The 25735-nt window shown below is 39.9% G+C and overlaps 1 protein-coding gene across 1 annotated transcript in view; it reads right to left on the bottom strand.

The window, feature by feature from the left end:
• drosha (drosha ribonuclease III) overlaps positions 1-25735 on the bottom strand; it is a 166350-nt gene that overhangs the window by 20336 nt on the left and 120279 nt on the right. Inside the window, exons 26-29 of the mRNA XM_037693767.1 lie at positions 12111-12216; positions 7493-7634; positions 2688-2770; positions 1107-1210 (exon numbers count right to left, since the gene is read on the bottom strand). Coding sequence (XP_037549695.1) covers positions 1107-1210; positions 2688-2770; positions 7493-7634; positions 12111-12216 — 435 coding nt within the window. The remainder of the gene's footprint in view (positions 1-1106; positions 1211-2687; positions 2771-7492; positions 7635-12110; positions 12217-25735) is intronic.

Here is a 25735-nt window from a genome sequence, read left to right on the forward strand (position 1 = left end):
ATATATATATATATATATATGAACACAAAATGAGAAAGACTAAAGCTGGGGTGTGGGATATCATTGTGAACACAAAAGCTCCATTTCCAGTTGCTTTTGTGTTCCTGACTGACCTCCTTTTTTTATTCTAAGTAAAGGTTGTTTGAAAGTTTCCATGGCAACAAACACTGCATCATGGCAGCTTGCATTTTATCAAATGACACTTGCTCCTTGACTTCTTGTGAAATAGGTCTCAGTAGAGGTGTTATTCATCACAACAACATTGACCTTTACACAGCTATTTAAAGCATTTAGCATCCTGTGACAAAGAGTAAAAAAAAAGGAAATGCATACAGGTGTGAAAGTTCATACGATTAGATTACACTAAAACAAAATTCAGATTTTGTATTTTTATTTAAACAACAGAATGTGCTGTAACAAGCATGAGGCTTTATGCATATGTATGTATGGATGTAACCTTCGTTAGAGAGAAAGATCGGGTTGAAGAAAATTAACTAAACATCTAAGATGTTGAAACTAACTTTAATTAGTTTATAAAAACTGTATGAGATATTAAAAGAATACCACAAACTGTACACAGTAATAAATTGTTCTTTAAGCTAATTTTCTCGTAATTTAAATGACTTTATATGACTAAAATTATTTTTAAATACATTAATATGTTGTTCTAAAATCTTGATCAGCACTTACCTATAAAACAGTTTAAAATGGTTTAAAAACATAAAGCATGAAAAAGGCGTGGATTAACTGGGATTAAAACTTTAATTAGCATTTACCAACTCCTGAGCTTTACCTCAAATCAACTTGCACCATCTGTCTATGACCCTATAGATCCATTTGATTGCACTGACCTGGCGAGGATCTTGCATAAAATTAAAAGAAAAAAATGTGCCCAAGTTTTACGGGTAACTTTTTTCTAATTTAAAATGAACTCATGAGTTCCATATTTTAATGTAACTGTTACCACTTCCAATTTAGACTTTAGGACGACTGTTTGCAGGTTTTGTTTTGTCCAGAGTTTAGCAGCCGCTGACTTGAAACTTAAAACCACTGGTCGCCTTAAACGAGTAGAATCTACGCGGCCCTCCGTCTCTCAGAGCTCTTACTTGTACAGCGGGATATCGGGCTCCTTGCCCTCAGTTCTCAGGGTCAGACAGCACTGCTGCAGCTGAGATTTGGGGTCATTCCAGTCCTGGTTCAAAATGAACTCCTGCAATTCAAAGAACATCTCTTTTAAATTCCCCTCTGATAAAAAACACATTTCTTTGAAGAAATCAGACGTGAAATAAAAATCAGCTGCTGTTATAACCCCTCTCCTTCAGCCACTTTTGCTTTTATTTCATTCTTGCCATCCCCATGCTTTTTATGTTCTCCTTTCAGAATCACTTATTTGGTCACTCTCAGACTTGCTCTCCATCTGTGTCTTCACGGTGAGTACAAATCACAGGCTACTTAAGACAAAAGCCAATTCCGGGCCAGAAATAAAGAGCGTCTGGGAGTCTCCCAGGTGTGTAGCCCTGATACATTTCTTTTATCCAAGGGGGACTTCTAAAAGCCCTTCCATTAACAGGGAAGCAGCCTTGTCATAAAACGGCAGACTTTGAATCCAGAACTGTCTGCTCCTATTAATTTTCTACAAAGAGTGCTTCTGCTGCTCGTGCTCCCCTGCTCTCGCTTTACTGCCTCCAAACTCTTTATCTCTACTTTCCTTTTTGTTGCCTCCATCCCACTTTCTCTGTCTCCAGGGGGGAGTGGGCATCCACACTCCTTCAACCTAAAGCAGAGGAATTTTGATGTTTCGAGAAGAGCATACAGCCCACCGCTACAGTAAAACAAGCCTCTCCAATTGCACACAGATGCTAACCCGTTGATATGCGTCATCACACAGAGCAAAAAGCGCAAACATAAGGAAATGGGAGCGTTCATGTCCCTGGTTTTTCGCTCTCTATTTCCATCTAAATTGGATGAAGCAGCACAGTGTGCAACGCTGTCTTTCCAGAAGGCTACGTAAGGAGACGTGCTGGCTGTTTCACAACTTTTCTCTTGGAAGTGGAAATGAGGTGCTCTCTTGCAGCGACCATGACGCAAAGCTCAGCTCCTCCAGAGCTGAGGATTCTCCCTGGAGAGGCACACCAAGACAGCAATTAGCATGGCATATCAGACCACTGCAGCAGCTTCACAAGGACAGGTCCTCTCTGTGCGGGTACGTGGCCACGTGCATGTGGGTGATAGTTTGCAAGCAAGTGCATAAGCAGGGAAACAGCCATCTTGGGTGTTTTCTCTTTAAATTTGGACTAAGGCACTTGTGGATAAAATGCTTGTGGTTCCAAGCGCACATCTGGCCACAGGAGTTCTGAAATACAATTGACCATACTCCTGCAACACATGTGAAGTGGAAGTCATCGGCAGCACTTTTTCAATCAATACCCAAACACTGATGAGCAGCATTAGCAGCCCAATGCATGCGTCCCTGCACCGCTGCTATTAAAGATGACTAAAATAGCAGGCCGAGTCACCATTATGAGAAGCATTCAGGAGCCAAGCACCACTTCAGGCACTGTATCGATCAGGGTCCGACCATTAGCTCCCTCCTCATCATCTCCTTGGTCCTTTTCTCTCCTTAGGTGCCCTGCTCGGCAGCTCATTGATCAAGCGCAGGCAGTGAATAGCCATCAATAGGAGCTCACCTTCAGCCGAGGAAAAAAGCAGACGTTCATGAAGGTGTGAACGTACTCCAGGTCTTTGTCAATGTAGAGAGCGGCGATGAAAGCTGCAACGACAAAGAGAGCACTTATTTATTTTATAAGCGGCTCAAAGGATGATTAGGCGCTTGTTCTTAAAATCTCTCTCTACTTCTGAGATAAATAAAACTTTAAAAACCCGAAAGCAGCGGCTTTTCACAGCAAGGCGTTGTAACAAAAACCCGCCTCTTTTTTTTCATTCTAACAGGAAATAAATCCAGCGAGGGCCACACAAAGTTCGCAGCTACTTTTATGCCCCATAGAAAATAAAAATGTACGTCAAGCTGCATTTAGGGTAGCCGCAGTCTAAGTGAGCTGAAAAAGATTTGAAATGTAAGCACAGGTTGCTGAGTGTCATCTTCATCTCTCTGCGGGCTCTTTGTTTCCTCCATTAGTCGCCGCTGCATTTACTCATCTCGGTGGCTAAGACGACGGGACACGAAGGGAAATGATAGGTAATATTTCAGGAGGCCAGTGAGGGCCTGCTGTAGCCGCAGGGCATGGCGGTTCATATACAGAGAAGCTGCACTCGTTTCCAGCGCTGCCCCCTTGTCTTCTTCCTGTGTCATCAACTCTGCTCTGACCCAGACTCTCAGGAATGATTTGAAAGGCAAATGATATGAAGCGCCGCGTTGTTTTGGGATTTATGCATCAAGGTTTGTTGATTGAAAGCTAACCTGAAGGACACTGGTCTCGTTTCTCTTTTTTATTTGCATTTCCTCATTTTGTCCTTCCTATTCTATCTTTCTGGGGCAGCTTATTTCCTACTCTGCAGTCCCCGTTCTCTCTCTTGATTGTCTCTAAGGTGTTTATTTCTCCAATAAATTACGTTTGTCGCCTGCTGTCAAATTCTTTTGTCCAACTCTCCGTGTGTATAAGTTGGTGTATAAACAAAACACCTGGATCAATTTCAACAGAGATTTCAGATAAACATACAATTGATTACTGTACTTTTCGGACTATAAGGCGCACCGGATTATAAGGCAGGTTCATTAAGCGAAACAAAACAGTCAGATAAGTCAAACTTTATTCAACTCATTCACAATAACAAACATAAAATCAGTTCGAGGTCAGTGAGCACAACCACAATTAAAACATAAGGTGCACCTGATTATAAGGCTCACTGTTAATATTTGAGAAAATTCAAGGATTTTAAGTGCGCCTTATAGTCCGAAAAACACGGTAACATTTGGAGGCACCCCTATTCAAAATGGCACCACAGCTAAATGACCTTAGCCGACACAAAACTGGCTTTAACTTAGTGAGATTTAGAGATACTGTGCTCCAGTTTGATGTGGTAGTAGATAAGCGTCACCCTCAACACATACTCAAAGCTGAATATAGTACGAGATTGAACTAACCATAATTTCCGAGGCTGAATCAGATCATAGGCTTTAGATATGTTTAATCAGGCCAAGGACATGGGCTTTTCAATTCAGGCTTAATATCAAAAATACATGGCAAGAGCTAAATGTTTAATTAATTTAACGGGGGCAGGTAGAATATACTCCACAAGTTCTACTAGATTTTAAAGGAAAAACTCACTATTGGTCATCAATAGTGAGCTGTTGAGAAATAATGTTGAACAAATATGTTTTTTGCTGATAAAGCACAATATATATATAAAAAAAAATTAGGTAGTAAAGTATCTATTTCCACTAAGTGTGATATTTTCATGAAATATATTGTAGAATAGGTTCATGGCTTCTAATTTTTTCCTGTAATTTTCCTTTGTTTCACTGACTGTAGGCCCCGAAACTGACAGCAATAACTGGAGGACAGAAAGAGGGAGAGATTGATCGATTTCACCTGTCTGTGAGGCAGCTGGCAGCGCGCTCCATGTCCTGCTGTGTGGGCTGACTTCAGCAGCTCCGTCAAATATAATATAGTAGCCTAATGATCCCAGAAACTTGTGATTATCAGAACCTGTGGTCCAACATGGCCTGCAGGACACACTGTAATGTTCCTTAATGTTATGCCCCGCAAAGTTATCACCTGGGAGGTATTAGTAGTCACTGCATGGAAGTCTAGTTCAGCTTGTTTCAGCACACTGAAGTTAAACATGCTGGAACTGGCAAAAGAAAGGGATTTCATCATCTTGATTTAGTAAGAGTCTAAAGGACCATTTACACATGCTGCATTTGATATGAGGTACCATGAGCTAATCATATTTACCCTCCAGATTTTAATATGATGGATTAATTTTTATGAAGACAGTGATATTTTACACTTGTTCATCTATATATTCATAGCGAGATAAAACTTAATCTCATTTCCCAGTGTTCCCCCAACCTCTAAAGTTCAAATGTATCCCTGACCCTTAATTTGAAGTTAAAAGGGATAAAGGATAAATATTATCCAAGGCAATGGGACACCACTGCAAGAAGAAAATAATACAAATGTGCTTAGTCGTCTCGCATAAACATATGTGGCATGTTTTAGTCAAAGTTATTAGAGTTAGTTTGTTGGTTCCACTATTATTGTAATGTTGAGTTAGAACATGCTACAACACGCTTGTTACAGACAACGACAACTGTTTTGTTCAGCTAAATAAAGACCATGATAGCAAACTATGTTATAATATCAAACGACACATTAAATCAGCGGTTGTCACTATTAAATGTTGATAACCAAGAAAATAGAAAACTTTATTTAACATTTACTGGCATTTGATAATTACCCAAGAGTTTGGTAATTAGCAAATGCTAGCAAACTCACTAATGTAAGCATGTTCTTGGCTAAAAACCTTTTAAGAACTAAAGCAACGGTTAAAAAAACATGTTATTTGCTACTGTGACAGTAAAACACTTGTATGCCATTATTTGTTGAGTAAGATTAGACCCACCATTTTTCTTCACATCACTAAACAATAAACAACTACTTGTTGAGGGACTTGCCAACAGGGCAATGCCTGCTGGCGACTAGTTGGTGAACAGCAATCACTGATATCCTCCTGGCTGTCTTGTGACGTTCACAAACAGAGATGCACAGGCTCGCAGCCTATTGGTTGAATTATGAACAACATGTATGTAATTTTCTCCTAAAATTATCATCACAAGTGCCTGGAAGTGTTCGAACCCTCTCGATTTTGTCCCAAGCAGCGCCAACATGTTACAAGAGCAGAAGAGTTGTGCTTTGACGCCTGCATGAAAGCTCTTCTTTGACAGAAAGCATGTCAAGGTAAACACACATATATATATATATATATATATATATAAAAAAAACATGCCAAATAATGAATATATAAAAAAACTGGTCTAAATGCATTTTCTTATTCCAATCATGTGCTCCAGTAGATTAAATCACAAGTGTGAAGGCTGCTGCTGCTCAGTTATGTACAAGTTGTGTTGAGGCAGGTATGATGCTGGTGATAAAATAATGTGCACGGCCTGGAGTTCAATTTTACAGACCATGTAAGTGACCACAAATACATGTAAGTCACGGCAAACACTTAAAGTCAAACAAACAAAATAAAACAAAACAGAGGTAAAGTCAAGGAGTAAAGCCAAGAAGTATAAAGTGTGTTAGTTCTCTACATTTAACCCATTCCACCTGGGATAGACCCAGGTGGAGCAGCGGGCAGCTACGTAAGCGCCCGGGGAGCAATTAGGGATTGGATGTCTTGCTCCGGGACACCACGACATGTGGGAAGGGCGGGGAGTCGAACCACAATTTTCTGGTCTCAGGTCGGCTGCCCTACCTCCTCCCCATCTTGGACCCCTACGGTATATCAAGTCTTTCTTCTTGTAAAATCCTGGGCTACTCGTCGGATATCTGAATTGAAAACGACAGCTGTCCTCCTTGAAGGGTTTAGAAATTTTCCAGAAAAATAATAGTTTTACACCACAGTAAATGAAGAGTTCCACAAAATAATGGGAATCAACCCAATATGGTTAAAAAGAAACATTAGTTTTAGTGTGATCTGTAAATTTTCCAATTTTCTCGGTCAAAAACTGTAGAGTTTCAGGGAACGTATTTTTTTGTGTATTTAGTGGATTTAACCTGAATCAAATAGTTGTCTTAAAAAATTACTTATTATTGTCAATCCTGGTGAAATATTAGAACATTTTACATTTTATCAATGCTTACAACCAAGCCTTGATGTCAAGAAAACCAGGAATTCTAGAAAAAAACAAAAAAAACTTTTGCCCAATTTAAGCTTAGACATCTAAAAAAATTACCAATTTATTTCCCACTTAATACAATGTTGTTCCCTCACCAAACTAAAGCAGTGTCCTTTTCATATATATTTTGCTTCACTTTTGGAAAACTGAGTGTAACATTCTGTTTATTCTAATTTACGAAATTCAGAAATGACAACGACTTAACTCAAACATAAGTTTACTTTGTTCCCTTCTTTAGCAGCCAAATACTCTCATTTTACTTCTTTGAAGGTTCTATAAATGTGAAAATATGTGTTAGACTGCAGGAAAAGCACAACATTATTATTAGGTAATTAACTGAAGGAGATGTGGCAGCTGTGGCTGGTGAAAAGTAAAAACATCAATGAATACTTCAGTCATGCTAAACACATAAGGAGCATTTTTCAGTCTTTTCAGGAGAGAAGTGACTGCATTTGACATTGAACACAAAGAGAACAAAGACTCCAATAACATGCTGTTAGCTTAGACCGTGCATTTTTGAAAGAGAGAAATAAAAATAAAATAAAAAAGGTCTACAAACGGTCTTTAAGGATTGCATTGCTATTCATTGTACATCCATAGCAGCAAGTGAAAGGTATGTAAACGTACACTCCAACAAGTCAGCCAGAGTCTTGGTCCGCAGCGCAACAGGCCTTTTGGTTTTGTCATTGGTTATGGCAAATTCCTGCATCCCCAACTCCTCTGCCACTTTGGCTTGGGTTCGATTGTTCACCAACGAGCTGCGTAGAAGCTGCAAACACAAAGAGAAATGTTTTTATGCTCCGTCTTGAGCTGCAAGGTGAACATGAAGCAAAACAGAAATAAACAGAAGTTGAAAAAAAAAAAAACAGGAAAATGGAGTGGAATGAGGAATAATTCATCAAAGCCAGAAAGAGTTGCGCAAAGAAAATGTTTTAGGGAGGTTTCACATCAGTCTGTTAAATATTACATTGTGACTCGGAGCTGGGCGGATGACAACATGTTCGACTTGTTAGGGTACATTTAAGTCTCTAAAAGGAAAATACAGAAATGGTAAATATAGCTACAAGATGCAAGAAAGAAGCAAATGGAATGCAACAAGACCGTCAGAATACTTCTTGCTGTGATATGCCCTCTTTTACAGCACGCACACAGTCATGACTGAACTCACACAAACACCAGTTGAATGGGCACTTTTTATTTGGATCTGAAATCCATTTCAGATGTGGCCCATGTTGACTCCTGAACATTGCTAGAGCTTCTCGTCTCTACAGAAGCTTTACAAGTGAGGGTAAAGCTTCCAACTACTAGAAATTATCTCCAAATACATATCTAAAACGTTATTGTTCTGTTTTAGACTGTTTCAGTCTGTTCATTTTTAACTGGTGCTAAGATGGCAAAACAAAACCAAAAAAGGCAACGTGAATCTTGAAGGGATGGTTTTGCCACTTTGAAGAGATGTTAAAGCAAAAGGTTATCGCTAGATGGTAATTTATCAGCTGTGACATAACTCATAGAGAATGAAGTAATGTTGAAAAGGAGGTTCTATTGGATTCAGATTGGTGCCTCTTTGCTACTGTTTTCTTTTTAAGACAAAATAACTCTTGCTCAAACATGTCATATTTATTCTTTCGGCTAATCCCTCTGTGAGTCATCCTCCTCCATCTCACTCTGTCCTCACTCCAACTACCTCCATGTCCTCTCTAATTGCATCCATTTATCTCCTCTTTGTCTTTTTTCCTGGCAGCTGCATCTCTAATATTCTTCTACTGATATACACACTGTCCCTCTTCTGGACATGTCCAAACCATCTCAGTGTGTCCTCTCTAACTTTATCTCCCAGTTGTTCATCCTGTGCTGTACCTCTGATGATCTCATTCCCAATTTTATCCATCCTTGTCACTCCTGAGGAGAACCCCAACATCTTCATTGCTGACCATTTCAGTTGTTTCTCTATCTTTTTGTCAGTGCCCTGTCTCTAAACCATAAAACATAGCTGGTCTCACCACTGTCTTGTAAACTTTTCCTTTGACCTTTACTGCCACCTTTCTGTCGCAAATCACACCCAAAAACTTTTCTTCATCAAATCTACCCTGCATGGACTCTCTTTTTTACCTCTTTACCACACTTCCCATTTTCCTAGACAGTGGAATCCCAAGTACTTGAAGTCCTGCACCTTTGTGACCCCTGCTTCTTGTAGTCTCATTATTCCACCTGCCTCCCTCTCATTCACACACACGTACTCTGTTTTACTATGACTGACTTTCATTCATCATCTGTCAAGTGCAAACCTCCACCTCTTTAAGTTATCTTCTACCTGTTCCCTGTTTTTACCACTGATCACAATGCCATTTGCAAACATCAAGCAGTAGTCCATTGGATCATGGGCTGTCAAGTTGAAGAAGGAGTCTTAGCTTACCTTACTGGCTGATGGGACTCCAGAGTAAGTACCAGAAGGCCAAGCAAGCCACAGCCTTGGCTATTAAAAAAAAAAAAAGCTCACATGTGAGAGGAGTTTGGTGAGGCCTTGAATAGAGACTTTTGATTGGCTCCGGGGAGAAGATTTCAAACCGTCATGCAGCTGAGGAGAGGAAAGCAGCGTTTTACTAACACTGTGTCCACTAAAGATGGGGTGATGTTGACTTCAACCAGTAATGTGGTCAGGAGGTGGAAAGAATACTTCTCAGGCCTTCTTAATCCCACCAACATGTCTTCCATGGAGGAATTTGAGTCAGGGGGACTTTGTGGTTGATCTGTCCATAACCGTGGTTGAGGTCACAGTTAAAAAGCTCTGCGGCTCCAGGGCTCCAGGGGTGGATGAGATCCGCCCTGATTTCCTTAAGACTCGATGTTGTGGAGCTGTCTTGGTTGACACACCTTGCAACATCGCATGGACATCGGGGGCAGAGGCACTGGACTGGCTGACCAGTGGTTCCCCTCTTCAAAAAGGGGGACCAGAGAGTGTGCTCCAATTATAGTGGCATCACTCTCCTTAGCCTCCCTGGTAAGGTCTATTCAGGGGTACTGGAGAAGCGAGTCTGATTGATGGTCAACCCTCAGAACCTGGAGGAACAATGCGGGTTCTATCCTGGACGTGGAACACTGGACCAGCTCTTTACCCTCACTAGGTCCTTGAGGGGTAATGGGAGTTTGCCCATCCAGTCTACATGTGTTGTGTGGACTTGGTGAAGGCGTTTGACCATGTTTCTAAGGGTAAACTGTGAGAGTGCTCTGCAAGTATGGGTGCCCATTGATATGAGCTGTTCGATCCCTATGTGAACGGTGCTAGAGTTTGGGTCACATTGCCAACACTAAGTTGGACTCCTACAAGGTTGGAGTTGGACTCAGCCAGGGCTGCCCATAGTCTCAGATTATGTTAATAACTTTCATGGACATAATTTTTTGCTGCAGCCAGTGGGTGGAAGGAGTCTGGTTCGGTGGCCTCAGGATTCCATCCCTGCTATTTATGGATGATGTGGTCATGTTGGCATCATCATGCCATGATCTTCAGCTCTGCAGTGTTTTTTAGTGTGAAGTGGCTGGGTTGAGAATCAGCACCTCCAAATTGGAGGCCATGGTCCTCAGTTGGAAAAGGGTGGATTGGATCAAGGGTGAGGTTCTGCCTCAAGTGGAGGAGTTCAAGTATCTTGGGGTTTTATTCATGAGTGAGGGAAGAATGTGAGATTGACAGATGGATTGATGCAGTGTCTGTAGTATTGTGGACTCTGTGCTGGTTTGCTGTAGTAAAGAGGGAGCTGAGCAATAAGGTGAAGTTCTCTGTCTTCTGGTCAGTCTACGTTCCTAGCCTCACCTATAGCCAAAAACTTTGGGTAGTGATCAAAAGAACAAGACTGTGGATAAAGGCAGTTGAAATGAGTTTGCTCCAAAGGGTAGCTGGACTCTCCCTTTGAGGTAAGGTGAAAAGTTCAGTTATCTGGGAGAAACTTGGACTAGAGCAGCTACTCCTACACATCGAGAGGAGCCAGTTGAGGTGGTTTGGGCATCTGGTAAGGATGCTCCCTGGACGCTTCCCTAGGGAGGTTTTTCGGGCATGTCCGACTGGGAGGAGACAACGGGGAAGACCCAGGACATGCTGGAAAGGATATGTCTTTCGGTTGGCTTGTGAACGCCTTGGAAACCTTCCAGAAGAGCTCAAAGAGGTGGCTGTGGAAAGAGATGTCTGAGCGTCTTTCCTCAAGCTGCAACCCGACTTCGGAATGAGTGGAAGATAACAGATGGATTGATGGATGAATGAAAGGAAATATGTATGTATGTATGTATGTATGTATGTATGTATGTATGTATGTATGTATGTATGTATGTATGTATGTATGTATGTATGTATGTATGTATGTATGTATGTGATTGTGTGTGTGTGTGGATGTGTATGATTGGCTGTTTAATCATCTTTAATTGGTTAGAAACTTAAGCAGACTTTTTATACCTTGGGATATATACATCATAGGTCTGTTGCTTGTGTGGGGTCGTGTCAGTTTAGTAGTACTGCATGTCCTAAAGCTGGTCTCATGATGAGTTGCATTCAGATTATCAAATGTTTGTGAATAAAAGGGGTTCAGACCACTTTTGGAGGGGGTCTGGACTGAAGATGGTCCACCTACAACGGTGGTCTGAGTGAAGAGTAAATGCACAACAAAGCCATACACATCTGTATTTAGTGTTATCAGAAGCAATCCAATAGATTAAAACAGATGTCAGTTGTGAAAGAGGTCTACGACTGATGTCACAACAGATACGGTACCAACTACTGATAACTATCGGACAGAATATCATTTCAAACTGGTCAAAATATCCCTTTAAGGATAAATATTTCTCTTGAACACAACTTTATTTTTTCAGACAGTTGACAGGTTCTACAAAAAGAAATGTGCACAGAAAGATGTGTTTGTTATTGAAAACCACTGAACAATTTGGTCTCATGACAATTCCCATCACACGGAGTATGATAAGCACACAGGTGCAGCGGGGAGGGAAGGAGAACAGATTTTTTTGTTTTGTGTGTGTGTGTAAACAAGTGAGAAACTGAGGCGGACCACAGACTTGATGACTCACAGACTGACAGGAAGGAAAATGTAGAAGAAAGAATTAAAAAGGGCATAAAAACACACCTGCAACTTCTGGTAAACACGTAAAAAGCTGAAGTAAATGAGGAAAAATGCATGTGCAGGGTTGAAAAAATAACCGTGTGAGGGATTTGGGTGATGACAATTATTTTGTGGACTGATCTTACTGTTAAGTGTCCTTCATGGTGGTCAGGGAAGTGGATGAATAGATATTCGGTGGCAACAAGCTGCATGATAGAGTCTCCCAGGAACTCCATCCTCTGATTGTGACCCCTGCATAGAAACAGGGACAACAACAGGGAAAGAAAAGGTTACAAACAGATACAAGAAAGACAGAAACGGAGATAAAATAAAGGGGATATCTGAGGTCATTTGGCATCACTCACTCAGTAAATCTACCAGGCTTTTAGAGTTTTAACAGAAACGGCAAGCCGGCTGATGTGCGTTTCATGTGTAGCCGCTGGGAGCAGCTGCTCTGACAGAGAGTGACAACTCGGAGGATCTGAGCGCGGCTCAAACACAAAAAAGTACAAAAAGAAGAGCGCTTAACAAAAAATAACACCTGCAGGAGAGCCTGTCAGCAAAAGCAGCAACTAAGTGTGCAGGCTGAGAACGTCTTTTAAGTTCATTTTCCAGAAAATGCTCATGGCTACGCTGTGATTGTGTACCTCAGCTTCCCATCAGTGGAGAGCAGGGTGTGCTGTAACTCGCTGCGTGGTGTTAGACAGGGCTGGGGAAGGGGGTTGGGGGGTGGGGACATGCAACTGCTGCTGCTGTAATGGTCATTAATTAAACAGAATTATAGATTAGCATTGCAGATGTGGGCTGGAGCCAGGCCAGACTGGCAGGGAGCGTTGGCAGTGGGGGGAGCAGCGTGCATGCAGGGAGGTATATTCAGCAGCAGAGCACATATCCATCTATAACTACCAGCTCTTGGCAGGAGTCTTAATATGATGATGGGGAGGTAGAAGACGAAGAGAGCGTCGGCTACAAAGAGAGAAAAAGTCTCAAAGTTTAATGACCAGCTTTCGGGGTCTCTAATTTTCATGAGATCCTGTGTTTTTAAACCAAATAGATCTGAGGGGAAAATTTCATCTGAAGGGCTGCAACGATCAATTATTCTGACTTTTGATAAATGGCTTTAATTAGACTTTTCTGCTCACTAATTTACTGCTGTAATTTTAAAAAATGCCCACAGTTTCCCCAAGAGTTGATTTTTCCACCAAACAAAAAACACAAAAACCAAAAGGTACAGAGTTATTAGGGTGAGCATGAGGAAAAAAAAATATTTCATGAGTAAGAATTTGTTTTAAAATGACATCACTAGATACTAGGGTAAGCTGTTTAGCTTTGACACTGTTTTTGTTTAAAGTGTAGTACTGTGGAAAGTATTAACATTTAATATTGTACCTGTGTTAGCTAGCTCCCTGAACCACCTACGTTTAGACATTTTTTATTTTTTACTGGGCTGCAACTGGTGGAGACCAGTTGATGACTCAGAATTGTAAGAAAATAAACACAGTTTCTGTTGGAGTTTCACTGAATTTAGAGTTTTTGTGACCAAGCAACCAGTGAGCTGTGCAACCGTGTTTTGAATGATCAATTAAAAAAAGTGCATACTTTATTGTTGTGAACATGGCCCGCAAATACGCATTCAGGGGTGCACATAACTGGTACGCAGGTACGCATGCGCAACAAAAATCAGGAATGTGTAGCATCACCTGCGTTACCACACGCCTTTGTGTACTTGACCATCAATTTATTACCACAGTATTTCCCCGTGGGCTGGTCTGATATGTGGCCTGCAGGGCCGGCACTCCCTGTTTTTGACTAAATAAATAAATTAACATTAAAACTCACAACACCGATACCGCTGCACCTGGGCTGCCCCGCCTCCACCCAAAGCTAGCGGGCGGCGGCAGCATTTATTTATTTTTGCATGAGTCGGATCAGCGACGCAACCTGTCAATCAATCCAGTAGGCGTGTCAGCAACTGACCACTCGACGAACTCAATTTGTCCCGAAGGTAAACACCCCTTACCTGTAGATATATGCAGCCCATCAGTTTTTTTTTCTAGAACTTTATTAACAACACAAAACAGAGCAATGTAACAGGATACAAATACTAACTTGTGAAGGGCGTCATAACTACATTTCACAAAAAAGGGGGTTTACAAAATAATGAAAACTATAAAAAATACCAAGGACAAAAAAGTACATCTGCAGCATCTGCATCATCTCCCACGCAGGAAGCTGAAGCAGATAGTGGGAGTGACACTGAGGAGGACAGTGAGGAATGTGGCACTTATTCAGACAAAGCTGCATATGGGGTGAGCACCAAACACCATCTCCTGGTGCTCATCTGAGGAGCCCACAGGAAAAAAAGTGATGTGCACCCTTGTACATATTCTAGGTTGTGCACATAATTGTGTTGCCTACCTCCACCCACATTGTATCCACTTTCACCAACCCTAACCCCCATGTTAATGACTTATTCTATAAAAGCTGTTGTCCTTAATCACCAGTAAACAAATAAACAAACAAACAAACAAGCAGGCAAGCATGCACATAATTCAGAATGCATACAGTCATACATACGTATATAAATATAAAATGATGTATTTTTTTATTAATTGGTACTGCAGGGTAATTTAGTCAGAGAAATGAACACTTCTGTTCACCTCTCTTCTAAACAAACCTTAAAGTATAATAAAAATAAATAATATTTCCCCCACAAGTCTGTGGGACAGTTGTCTTGTATAAAACTGGTCCATGATGTCCATAATGAATAAAAGCTTGGGGACCACCCACTGTAGTACATTGAGTACAACTGTCAGACAAACAGCCTCCACCTGTCTCAGCTCAGAGAGAAACTGACTTTTGGAGTGGAAGAACTTCACATCCTGAGACCCATGTCCTCAGACCCCGGGGGCATTGGCACATTTTGTGCACATGTAATTTAATTTTGTTCAAAATAGACCTGTTGTCTTTATTCAAGGATACCTACCTAACTTTTACTTTTATTTTTTTTTGTATTTTTGAACGACTAATTGCACAAAAAAAAGAAGAAGCTGTTTTTTTGTTTTTTGTTTCAAGTCTTTGAGGTCCTACTTAAAAAGCTAGAGGAAACTGAAAGGCTTGAGGTTTACAAAGGTATAAATGACCAGACTGAAAACCAACGGTCAACACCAAAGCGGACTGTTACCACCTGAATGAACTACAATAAACAAAGAAGAAAAAAATCATAGCAGTACAATTAAACACCTTTTCATTTTTAATTTAACAAATCTTTTATATCACAATGACTTATACATTACTTTTTTTTGTTTTACATACAGTTCTGTAGCTATTTGAACGTGTAAGTAGTGTCAGCTGCTACTAGCTATACCTTTGGTGTATTTCCAAAATGAATCTCAGTGTTTCTGTTTCAATAATTGTTCAAAGTAAAACTGGCAACAGTAATAACAGTTTTTTTTTTTTTAGCTTGCACATCTTAATCTGCTATAAAGTTTTAAAATGACAATAATCCACTTGGATTTTGGTACTGGTCAGACAAGCCGTTAGCTCATCAACCTGTTCACAATTAAACATTAATCTAAACTGAGGTCATTCAAAGCTGACCTATAACCAATACATTAATTCTTTATACTTTTTGGCAAAACCTCACTTCAGAAGATCTAAGGTCCATGTAAAGAAAACAGATGGTTCTGAGCTGCTTTGTGCCCATCAAACAATCTGGGCTGTGGACTAAAACATGGTACAATGATAACAACACTACTGTAGAGCACACTGAAACAAAAAGTAACCGTATCACAGGGAGCACATGAAGGTCCAGGTTGTAATTTACCATTTGAACCCATATAAAAGAAGCACGTTGTCAGTTCTCTACAAACTGGAGCTTTTCTATTGTTAACATCAAACGCTCTCATGTTGTGGTAATCTTTACTTGTGTTATTTTATATGCAAGTTTAATACATTTTTTAAGCTACGTTTTTATTTTTTTTTTTTTACCTATGTATATATATATATATATATATATATATATTATGATGACATGCAAAACTGTTTTCAGATTTCTTTTAGAACATAGACCCTCTGGTATTCTGTGAGCTAGACAGAGTGAAGCCTGAAACTTTTGACTGGATCAGTAGCTTTTTAAAAAATATATATTTTTTAATATACAAGAAATTTGTAAATCTTATTTTTCTTCTTTTGGCTTTTCCCTCTTCAGGGGTCTCCACAGTGAGTCATCCTCCTCCATCTCACTCCGTCCTCTGCATCCTCTGTCCTCACTCCAACTACCTCCATGTCCTCTCTAACTGAATCTCCTCTGTCTTTTTCCTGGCAGCTGCATTTCTAACGTCCTTCTACCAATATACCCACTGTCCCTCCTCTGGACATGTCCAAACCACTGTCCCTCCTCTGGACATGTCCAAACCATCTCAGTGTGTCCTCTCCAACTTTATCTCCCAGTTGTTCAACCTGTGCTGTACCTCTGATGATCTTGTTCCAAATCTTCTCCAACCTTATCTCTCCTAAGGAGAACCTCAACATCTTCATTTCTGCCGCTTCCAGTTCTGTCTCCTGTCTTTTTGTCCATGTCTGTCTCCAGACCATACAGCATAGCTGGTCTCACCACTGTCTTGTAAACTTTTCTTTTGACATTTATTGACACCCTTTTGTCACAAATCACTCCTGACTTTTCTTCATCCACCCCATCCTGCCTGGACTCTCTTCTTCACTTCTTTACCACATTCCCCATGTTTCTGGACAGTGGACCACAAGTATTTGAAGTCCTGCACCTTTGTGACCCCTGCTTCTTGTAGTCTCATTATTCCACCTCCTCCCTCTCATTCACACACATGGACTCTGTCTTACTACGGCTGACTTTCATTCCTCTTCTTTCAAGTGCATACCTCCACCTCTCCAAGTTCTCTTCCACCTGTTCCCTGCTCTCACCACAGATCACAATGTCATCTGCAAACATAGTTTACGGAGATTCCTGCCTGACCTCATCCGTTAGTCGGTCCATCACCAGAGCAAACAAAAAAGGGCTCAGAGCCGATCCTTGATGCACTCCCACCTCCACCTTGAAGCTATCTGTCACTCCTACAGCACATCTCAACACTGTCCTGCTGTCCTCATTCATGTCCTGCTGTCCTCATTCATGTCATGCTCTCCTCATTCATGTCCTGCTCTCCTCATACATGTCCTGCTCTCCTCATACATGTCCTGCTCTCCTCATACATGTCATGTACCATTCTAACATACTGCTCTGCCACTCCAGATTTCCTCATGCCATACCACACCTCCTCCCTCGGCACCCTGTCAGATGTTTTTCTAAATCCACAAAGACACAATGGAGTTCTTTCTGACCCTCTCTGTTCTTCTCCATCAGCATCCTCAAAACAAAGATGGATCTGTGGTGCTCTTTCTTGGCATGAAACCATACTGCTGCTCACAGATAAGTCTCATCTAAGTCTTGCTTCCACATCTATCTCCCAGATCTTCACTGTATGACTCATCAACTTTATTCCCCTGTAGTGGTTACGACTACGTAAACCACCCGTAGTCTTTGGATTTGGTACCAGTACATTTAGCATCTGTTATAACTACGGTATATTAAAATAGTTTGATAGGGTAAATGTTTTTAGTAAAGATTTAGTTCTAAAATTTGTAAATGTAAAAAAATACAAATATTTCTTGAAAAGGAGCTCAAATAAAAAATAAAATAGAAGCACAAAACTGATGCATACATATATCAAAAACCTTTTGTTTATGCTTTCAAACAACTGGGACAATCCACAGAATAACCTTTATGAAAGAGTCTATATTTAATATGTTTTGTCTTGTCAGACAGCTGCTGCTGTGAGGACTTCACTCTGATTGCCTCCAAGCCTCTTGTCTTCCAATTTACCGGATGCTCTGGTTAACATTAACAAGCTGCTACATTATTCAGCTCCTCCACTACTGTCAAATGTTCCGCCATTTTTGTCACTGGGAAAACAAGTTATATATGTGGACTTGTCTGTTCCACAAACAATTTAAAAGTTCAAAACAACTCTCTGGCAGCCTGATTCTGATTGAAAACTAACTGAACACAGGCGAGTTTTAATCTGCAAAGCATGTTAAGACAGTCGGTTGATTATCAAAGTGTTTTCAATCAATTCTCTTTTGATTAATTAATTGGTTAAGCCCACTGTTCACTGATAGAAGACCACTTGCTGCGCAAGAAGAAAGGAAGAAAAGGCAGAACTTTAGCCCGTTCTGTCTTTGGTAATAAATCCATTACACATTTCCAGTCTACACTGATATCAATCTGTGCTTGTCCTTCTGATGCTTACAAAACAAAAAAATTAAAAAATAAAGTCAAGCAATTCATAAATACTCAAAATTATTGTTTCGCTGTTATCACATGAAGCTACAATAACATTTTGTGATGTTATCGGTCACTTTGGTTCCCAGTTTGTTTTCAAAGCTTGACCAACTAATTACAGTGGAACAAATTTACAACTCAAACTATTTCTGGTTGAAATGCACAGATGTATTCACCATAAGGTCAAACTAAACGAGTATTTTGATAACAATGTATCAACAACCATTACATTTTCTATTGTTAAGATTAGTCGTTGGTAGGCCTGTTGAGATAAACAATAAATCAATTAATCGCATGATAATTGATGATAAGGCTCAACTCCGGTGCTCTTCACTGACCCCTCCTTTTCTCTTTAAAATCTGTTTTAACCGTCCAAAATCATGTTTTTGGATTGTTAAAAGCAGCTAAGCTAAGCTACGATCTAAGCTAACAGGCCGACTTCGGGACAAAAAAACCTCCGTCTTGTCAAAGCTCCAAAATTCACGGTCGAAACCAGCGCCTTCGTTTAAAAAGTTGCTTTTCTCTGCAAAAAGAAGCTGAGAACTTGATTACTGATTTTTTATTAAAAGCTTTGTGTGACAAATGCTAAAGAGCTCACACCACACCGAGCGTCCGCCATTTTGAGAACAGAAAAACAGGAACGAGAGACAGCCCATGTCACGTCAAGGGGCATCCCTCTCATTTTTTATTAAAGAGCCACGCTGTTCGCTCCCTCACTATCCATCCTTCAGTTTCAGTTCAGTCTTATACTGCCATCCAGTGGTCATTAAAAGGTACTACACACAAATTAACCAAACTTTCTTCTGAAATTTGACAACAATTTTTAAGTATAGTCAAATAATATTATTGTTTATCGTAATAATTTCTGAGACAATTAATCGCCTAGCAAAATGTGTTATTGTGACAGGCCTAGTCATTAGATATTATAAAAATGTATAATTATTAAACCTCCATTTTCCTTCTTCATCTCCATGTCTACAGTCAATGTGATACTCTTGAATACTGCGTTAGCTTTAAGCTTTAGCATTTTAGCTGCATCCTCCAAAATGAGCTGTGGGCATTTGGACTGTCAAACACGGCGCTGGCATCTGGTTTGCGTTTGCAATACTAATGTTGCATTTTCTGCAATGACAAAATCTTTTGGCCCGAGTACCAACGACCACATTTTGAAAACCAATAAAATTATAGTGATATTAAATGTAAACACAGCAAAGTTTAAAATGTTTCAGTTCTGATAAAAATAGATTACAACTGACTGGCATTTTTATACAGGTGTATCTCAAACATTTGAATATTGTGGAAATAATTCTTTATTTTTTTGCCTTTTTTTGTCATTTCAGAAAGTAAAACTCATACATTATATATAAATATAAGAAACATATCATTAGAGAGTGAAATATTTCAAGCCTTTATTTCTTGTAATTTAGATGATTTTGGTTTAAAAATAATAAAAACACAAATTTCAGTGTGTCAGAAAATTAGAATATTGTGAAGAGACTCAACATTGTAAACTCCTGGTGTCACACCCTAATCAGCTGATTAACTCCTGGACATGAGCTAAAAATGTTGCATTCTTCAAGTTAAGCCACTCTAGAACCAGAGACAACATTAGAAGCGTCTTACCTGCTGAGGACACAAAGAACTGGACTGTTGCTCAGTCGTCCAACGTCCTCTTTTCAGGTGAAAGTAAATGTTTCATGTCATTTGTAAATCAAGGTCTGAGAGTCTGCAGGATGAGAGGAGAGGACCAGGATCCATGTTGCTCAAGTCCAGAGAGAAGTTTCCACAGTGAGTGATGGTTTGGTGCCATGTCCTCTGCTGGTGCTGGTCCACTGGGTTTTCTGAATTCCAGTACTCAGGTAAGACATCGTCTCTGGTTCAGGGGTGGCTTGACTTGATTTATTTTAAAGATGTAGCTGTAATTCCTTTGATTCAAGTCTAAAGTATAGGTTCATCAAACCTAGAGGAAGTATTTTTATCAGACTGATGAATCTTGTTCAAAACTTTGCGACAAACTGAACACGCAGAATCAAATACAGGAACTGATTCAGACAAAGAACAAAGCTCGCTGTGGCAAAACTACATATTTATTTATATAAAAAGGCAAACTGCTAAGTAAAAATGTTTAATAAAAATGTTTCAAGCCGTTTTAAAATGTTAATAAATATTTTAACGCTTCACCAGCTTTGAAAACTCAAGCACGTCCAATGATTTCCAGCACGTGTACGGACACAGTTGAACATTTATTCAGTATTTACCAGGGTGACTTTATACATTTAAGAGTTAACTGCAGACTATGATGCTGTTCTGGGATTTATGTTATTAAACAAACAAAACAAAGATGCTCATTTTTAATTTTAGGACTGCAGATGAAGTTTCAAAGCAGGCAGAAAATAAGCATTACCTTAAAACTGTTTTTAAACTGTCTTTAAGGTACAGGATGAGGGGAAGAAGGAACAGTACCTGACGGCCACATTTAAAACGATCAGAGGGCTTCTTAAAGACAAGGCCCTGCCACAGCGTATGAGAGCGTGAAGAGCTACATTCAGGACGAGGGAGGCTCAGGAGAAATCATCCCCCACCTCTTCACTGTACATCTGAGCACCTGATTCCTTCACAAATCTACAGCTAGAGAGCTAAAAACGAAAAAGGAAATAAGATTGGAGTGAAAAGGTGTAAAGTGGGCTAATTTCACTTCTACCAGGAGGCGGAGGAAGAGAGGAAACAGCAGGGTGACAGCGAGAAAGGAAATGAATAACGGGAATAGATGGAAGAGAAAAAGAAGAGATGGAGCGGGTCAGAGATGAACGTGTGCACAAAAGAGGCCTCGGTTATTCACTTCAGCCGCGGAGCTACAATGCTCCAGGAAGGTGGGGGAAATTGAAGTAAAGTGTGGAGCCGAGGTCTTTATTCACCTTTGAATTTGATCTAAAATACCTTTTACAGCACTTGTGAGCAGGCGGCTCCAGAAGACAAGTGCGCTCCATTTTTATTTTAAAACCATTTACCTCTTGGTTCTTGAAAAAACGATGTTCCGGTCCCACATGAACACACGGGAACTGCTCAAACGAGCGACCTGCAACTACTTCTGGTTATTTGTTGGTCAAGAAGGAAGTGCTCTGTGAAACGGCAACAAACAAACAACGTGCAGCCACCGAATCAACACCGATACAAACATATCGCCTTGACTTTTGTTGTTCCTTTAACGTCTAATTTTAATCACATCTACAGCTTTTACAGCCGCTGCTTTTAAATGTGCTACATAAATAAAGGCGACTCAAGTTTAAAAGTGTTAGAATCGTACAACATTCTATTAAATGAACTTTTTAATGACTAACTTGAATACATTTATTTCTCGGGCCATGTTAAAATGTGCCAACAGTTTGGTTTCTTTGTATTTTTATTCTCACTAAAACTCCCACAGATTAGTTTTTATGAAGCAAACAGCAACAGTGCAGTAAATATTGACATGACATCATTCAATTCAGTTTATTAATATGGCACCAACCAAGTCGTCTCAGGGACTGAACAGAAACATTCAAATATAAATCAATAATTGAACATTATTGATCTGAGGAGCAGCTTTGAGTTTAACTCCATCACTGAACTGTCATCTTGAACAAGCATGAAGGCGACAGTGGAAAGAAAAACTCCCTCATGAAGAAGAAACCTTTAGCAGAACCAGGATCAGGACAAGAGGACCATCTGCTTCGACCGGCTGGGTTTGGTAAGAACAGATACACAATGGCAGGTCAAGAATCACATGTTAAGATAGAAAATAGTATCAAATGAAAACTATTCAGTTTTAACAATTCATTTAAGGAATTGAGGTCAGTTTGTCCTCTAGTAGTCTAAGTCTATAGCAGCATAACAAGCCGACCCTAACTATAGGATTTATCAAAAAGGAAAGTCTTAAAACTGGACAATGTGTCAGCCTCATGGACAGAAACTGGAAGTTGGTTCCACAAGAGAGGAGCCTGAGAACTGGAAGATCTTCCTCCCATTCTGTTTTTGGAAACTCTAGGAACCACGAGTAAACCTGCAGTCTGAGAGTGAAGTGCTCTGTCAGGAAAATATGGAACAATAAGATCTGTAATATAAGATGGAGCTAGGTTGTTGAGAGCTTTGTAGGTTAGAAGTAAGATTTTGAATCATATTCTGGATTTGACAGGGAGCCAATGGAGAGAAACTAAAACTGGAGAGAGATGATCTCTCCCAGTAACTCCAGTTAAGACTCTGGCAGCAGCATTTTGGATCAACTGAAGACGTTTTAAAGAAGTATTTGGACACCCAGATAATAAACCATTGCAATAGTCCAGTCTAGACGTGACAAATGCATGGACCAGTTTTTCTGCATCATCTTTAGATCAGATGTTTCTAATGTTAGTGATATTACGCAGGTGGAAGAAGGAGGTTCTAGTAACGTTTTTAATATAACCCAATACGTTTTTATTTACTTTCCTTTAATTATTCACTTCAATAATTTAAATCGGTTTGATAAAACAGAATGGCCTCAACAAATGATTAAAATGATCCTTTTGCACTCGCAGTGAAAGTCTTGTAATCTCCTGAAAATGAAAACATGTCCATTCACTCCGTCGGCTGGTTTCCTTCCACGATCACCTCTCGTCTTTTGCTTCTTTCTTCATCATCTAGGTCAGCTCGTCCTCTTGTTTCTTCTCCAAGTGAAAGGCCAAAAGGCCCAGCGCGGTCCCATCCCCATCTCCTTCCTTATTGTCTGACTTTCCTTCCCGTTATCTGGCCTGGTTCTTCACTCTAATATGACAATGTGGCCTACTTTGGTCTAACCTTTCCTCCTCGTGGGCAGCCATTGCTCAGCTCCAGCTATCAAGTCAGTCTGCTTTATTTAGGTCAACATGCCTTTGGCTACTAACGAGCTAATGAACATAAATTACCTTATAAATATATAAATTATTTCACGTCATTTTTTCTTCTTCTCCAGGAAAGGTAACAATAATATATCAAATGCATTGATTTAAACTTTGACCTCGTTGTTGTGAAGCTGGAAAAACACCAGTATCAACCTTGAGTTGGAAAGTCCTCAAAAAGTAGGTTCAGTAAGAGACAAACCTCCGGACCTCTAATCAACTTGACTGACCCCGAGTGGGGAGAAGTTTGACATTTAAGTGATGGATTAGCGAGAGCTCAGGACTGAGTGTGTGCAGGACACACACTCGAACAGAGCAGTGTCCTTGTGGCAAACCTAAGCAAGCAATTACAGAGCGCAACCTGCCAATAAGGTATCAAACGTGCACTGCCAGGGCTAATTTGCTTTAGCTGTCAAACTCACTATTGTGTTGAGTTGGAAAGCTCAGAAGTGAGTTGAGCTTCGATTGCAAATAACTGTCTCATGGTCTGAATTAAAAACACAGACCGAGCTGGAAATACGAGCCTCATTAGTTGGAGTGCAGGTTAATGAAAATTGCATTCCTGAAAAAAGAAAAAACAGCATCCCTGTGTTTAAACGAGGGAAGGTATACAACATATCCTGATGCATGCTCAGTAATCCAGGTAGGTAGGTATACAACCATGGCATGTTTGTTACTGCTCTTTCCTAGATCAATTTTAAGCTACCTCTGCAGAAGTTTGCAACTTTCCTGACTATTGAACAAACGTCATAACAGAGTAAGGAATGGGGGGGTGGGGGGTGGGACTTTCAAAGCCAGCACTACTGTGAAATGCTGCAATTAACAGAGAAACCCATAGCAGAAACCACATGTGTATCTCTCTGAACAGAGCACTGAGCAATCAGATGTACAGTTGAATTAAATCTGCATCAAAAAGAATGATTTAAAACGAGCCTTGAAGAAATCACTAGGCGGTGGTTCTAATCTGACTAATGAGAGATGTGGCCAACAAGAGGGAAACCATTCAGGACAATTCTGGGGATTAAAACTGGATTCCCCATGAAGTGGTGGGGTTACATGGAGACTACTGATTAGGGCATCAACAGAGTACTCGAGTAATCTACACATCGATTGCTAGGACGTCTATCGAGGTTAAAAATGTAAAGTCGGGTATCCGTAGTGACGTCATATTATGTGACCACCGTATGACCGTAGGGGGCGGTGTTGCACTGTTGCAGGTCACAGAGTATGGTGCAACACCGGGTCCAATCCACCGAACCAGAACCAGTTTTGGTTTAAGTTTCGTTGTTGACGTGCTGCATGTTTCTTCACGTTTTCAGTTTAATAATAATAACTAATGGTTTAGTTTTTCCTGTGACTTATTTGCAGTATGATAAATGGTAGGAGCATAATATACACTCCCAATGTTTTGTTGGTCTTTTTGTTTGTAAATATTTACCTTTTTTTGCTGTCTTATTTATTTTTGTATCTTGAGATCTATGACATCATCAAATACTCGAGTTCTACTCAGGTTTTATTTTGTTAATGTCGAGTTTAAAAATGATATACTCGTTCAACCCCTACTACTGATACAGGGACTTACAACTTGGGTATTTTTCTCCTTCCATTAAATCCAGGACACGTACAAGTCTCGAGAGGTAACGATACAAAAGTAGGAGCCTCATTCATGGTAGAGTCAACTTGGGTTTAAACATGGAAGACTTGCTTGATTGTGGATGAAGGACACAAAACATACAAACTAGAGTTGGATGGCACTTTAATATAATTTTGCCTTGATGCACAGTATTGGTCTGTAAAAATGACTTATTTGTAATAAAGATGGTAGTTTAGGGCATTTTAATGCCGTCTGATACATGATGTTATTCTTATTTTCTTAGGTCAGGGGTGCAACACGTTTATTTTAAATTCCATTTGATCACAGAATGATACCAACCTCTGCACGAGGGTCACAGTTTGGTATTGTAAAATAACAACAAAATAAATAAATAAAACTGTGATGAGCAGCTCCACAACTTCACCATGAAACAACGAATGGGAGAAGCTCTGATGCAGCAGCAGATCAAAGGAACCGTAACTGTTTTTTCTCATATTAAACTAAAACTTATAGACAAGTTGTTCAAACTTAATGCAAGTTGTCTTTTTAACAGGTGGAAGAGATGAGACATCACCTGGAGACAGTTCTAAATGATATAATTTATGGTTCAGAAGAGTTTGGTGCAAACTTGCACAGGTTTTGAAAATGTGTTACAGATTTACCAAATATGAATTAATATGTTTAAGACTGTGAAGTCTGTCTATTTCAGATTAGGTTAAGTTTTGAAAATAGAGCAACTGTTGGTGCAATATGGTTTAAAAAAACTGCAAAGTCTGTATTTTATTTTGAGTTAAAGGTTAATGTAATATGTATGGTAGGCTGAAGTCTGTTTATTTTTATATTTATATATTTAGAATTATTTATCTGTGATGGACTGGAGACCTGTCCAGGTGTCCCCGTGATGGACTGGAGACCTGTCCAGGTGTCCCCGTG

This window comes from Nematolebias whitei, chromosome 20 (assembly GCF_014905685.2).
Source record: "Nematolebias whitei isolate Nwh7 chromosome 20, NemWhi1, whole genome shotgun sequence".
NCBI classification, from domain to species: domain Eukaryota; kingdom Metazoa; phylum Chordata; class Actinopteri; order Cyprinodontiformes; family Rivulidae; genus Nematolebias; species Nematolebias whitei.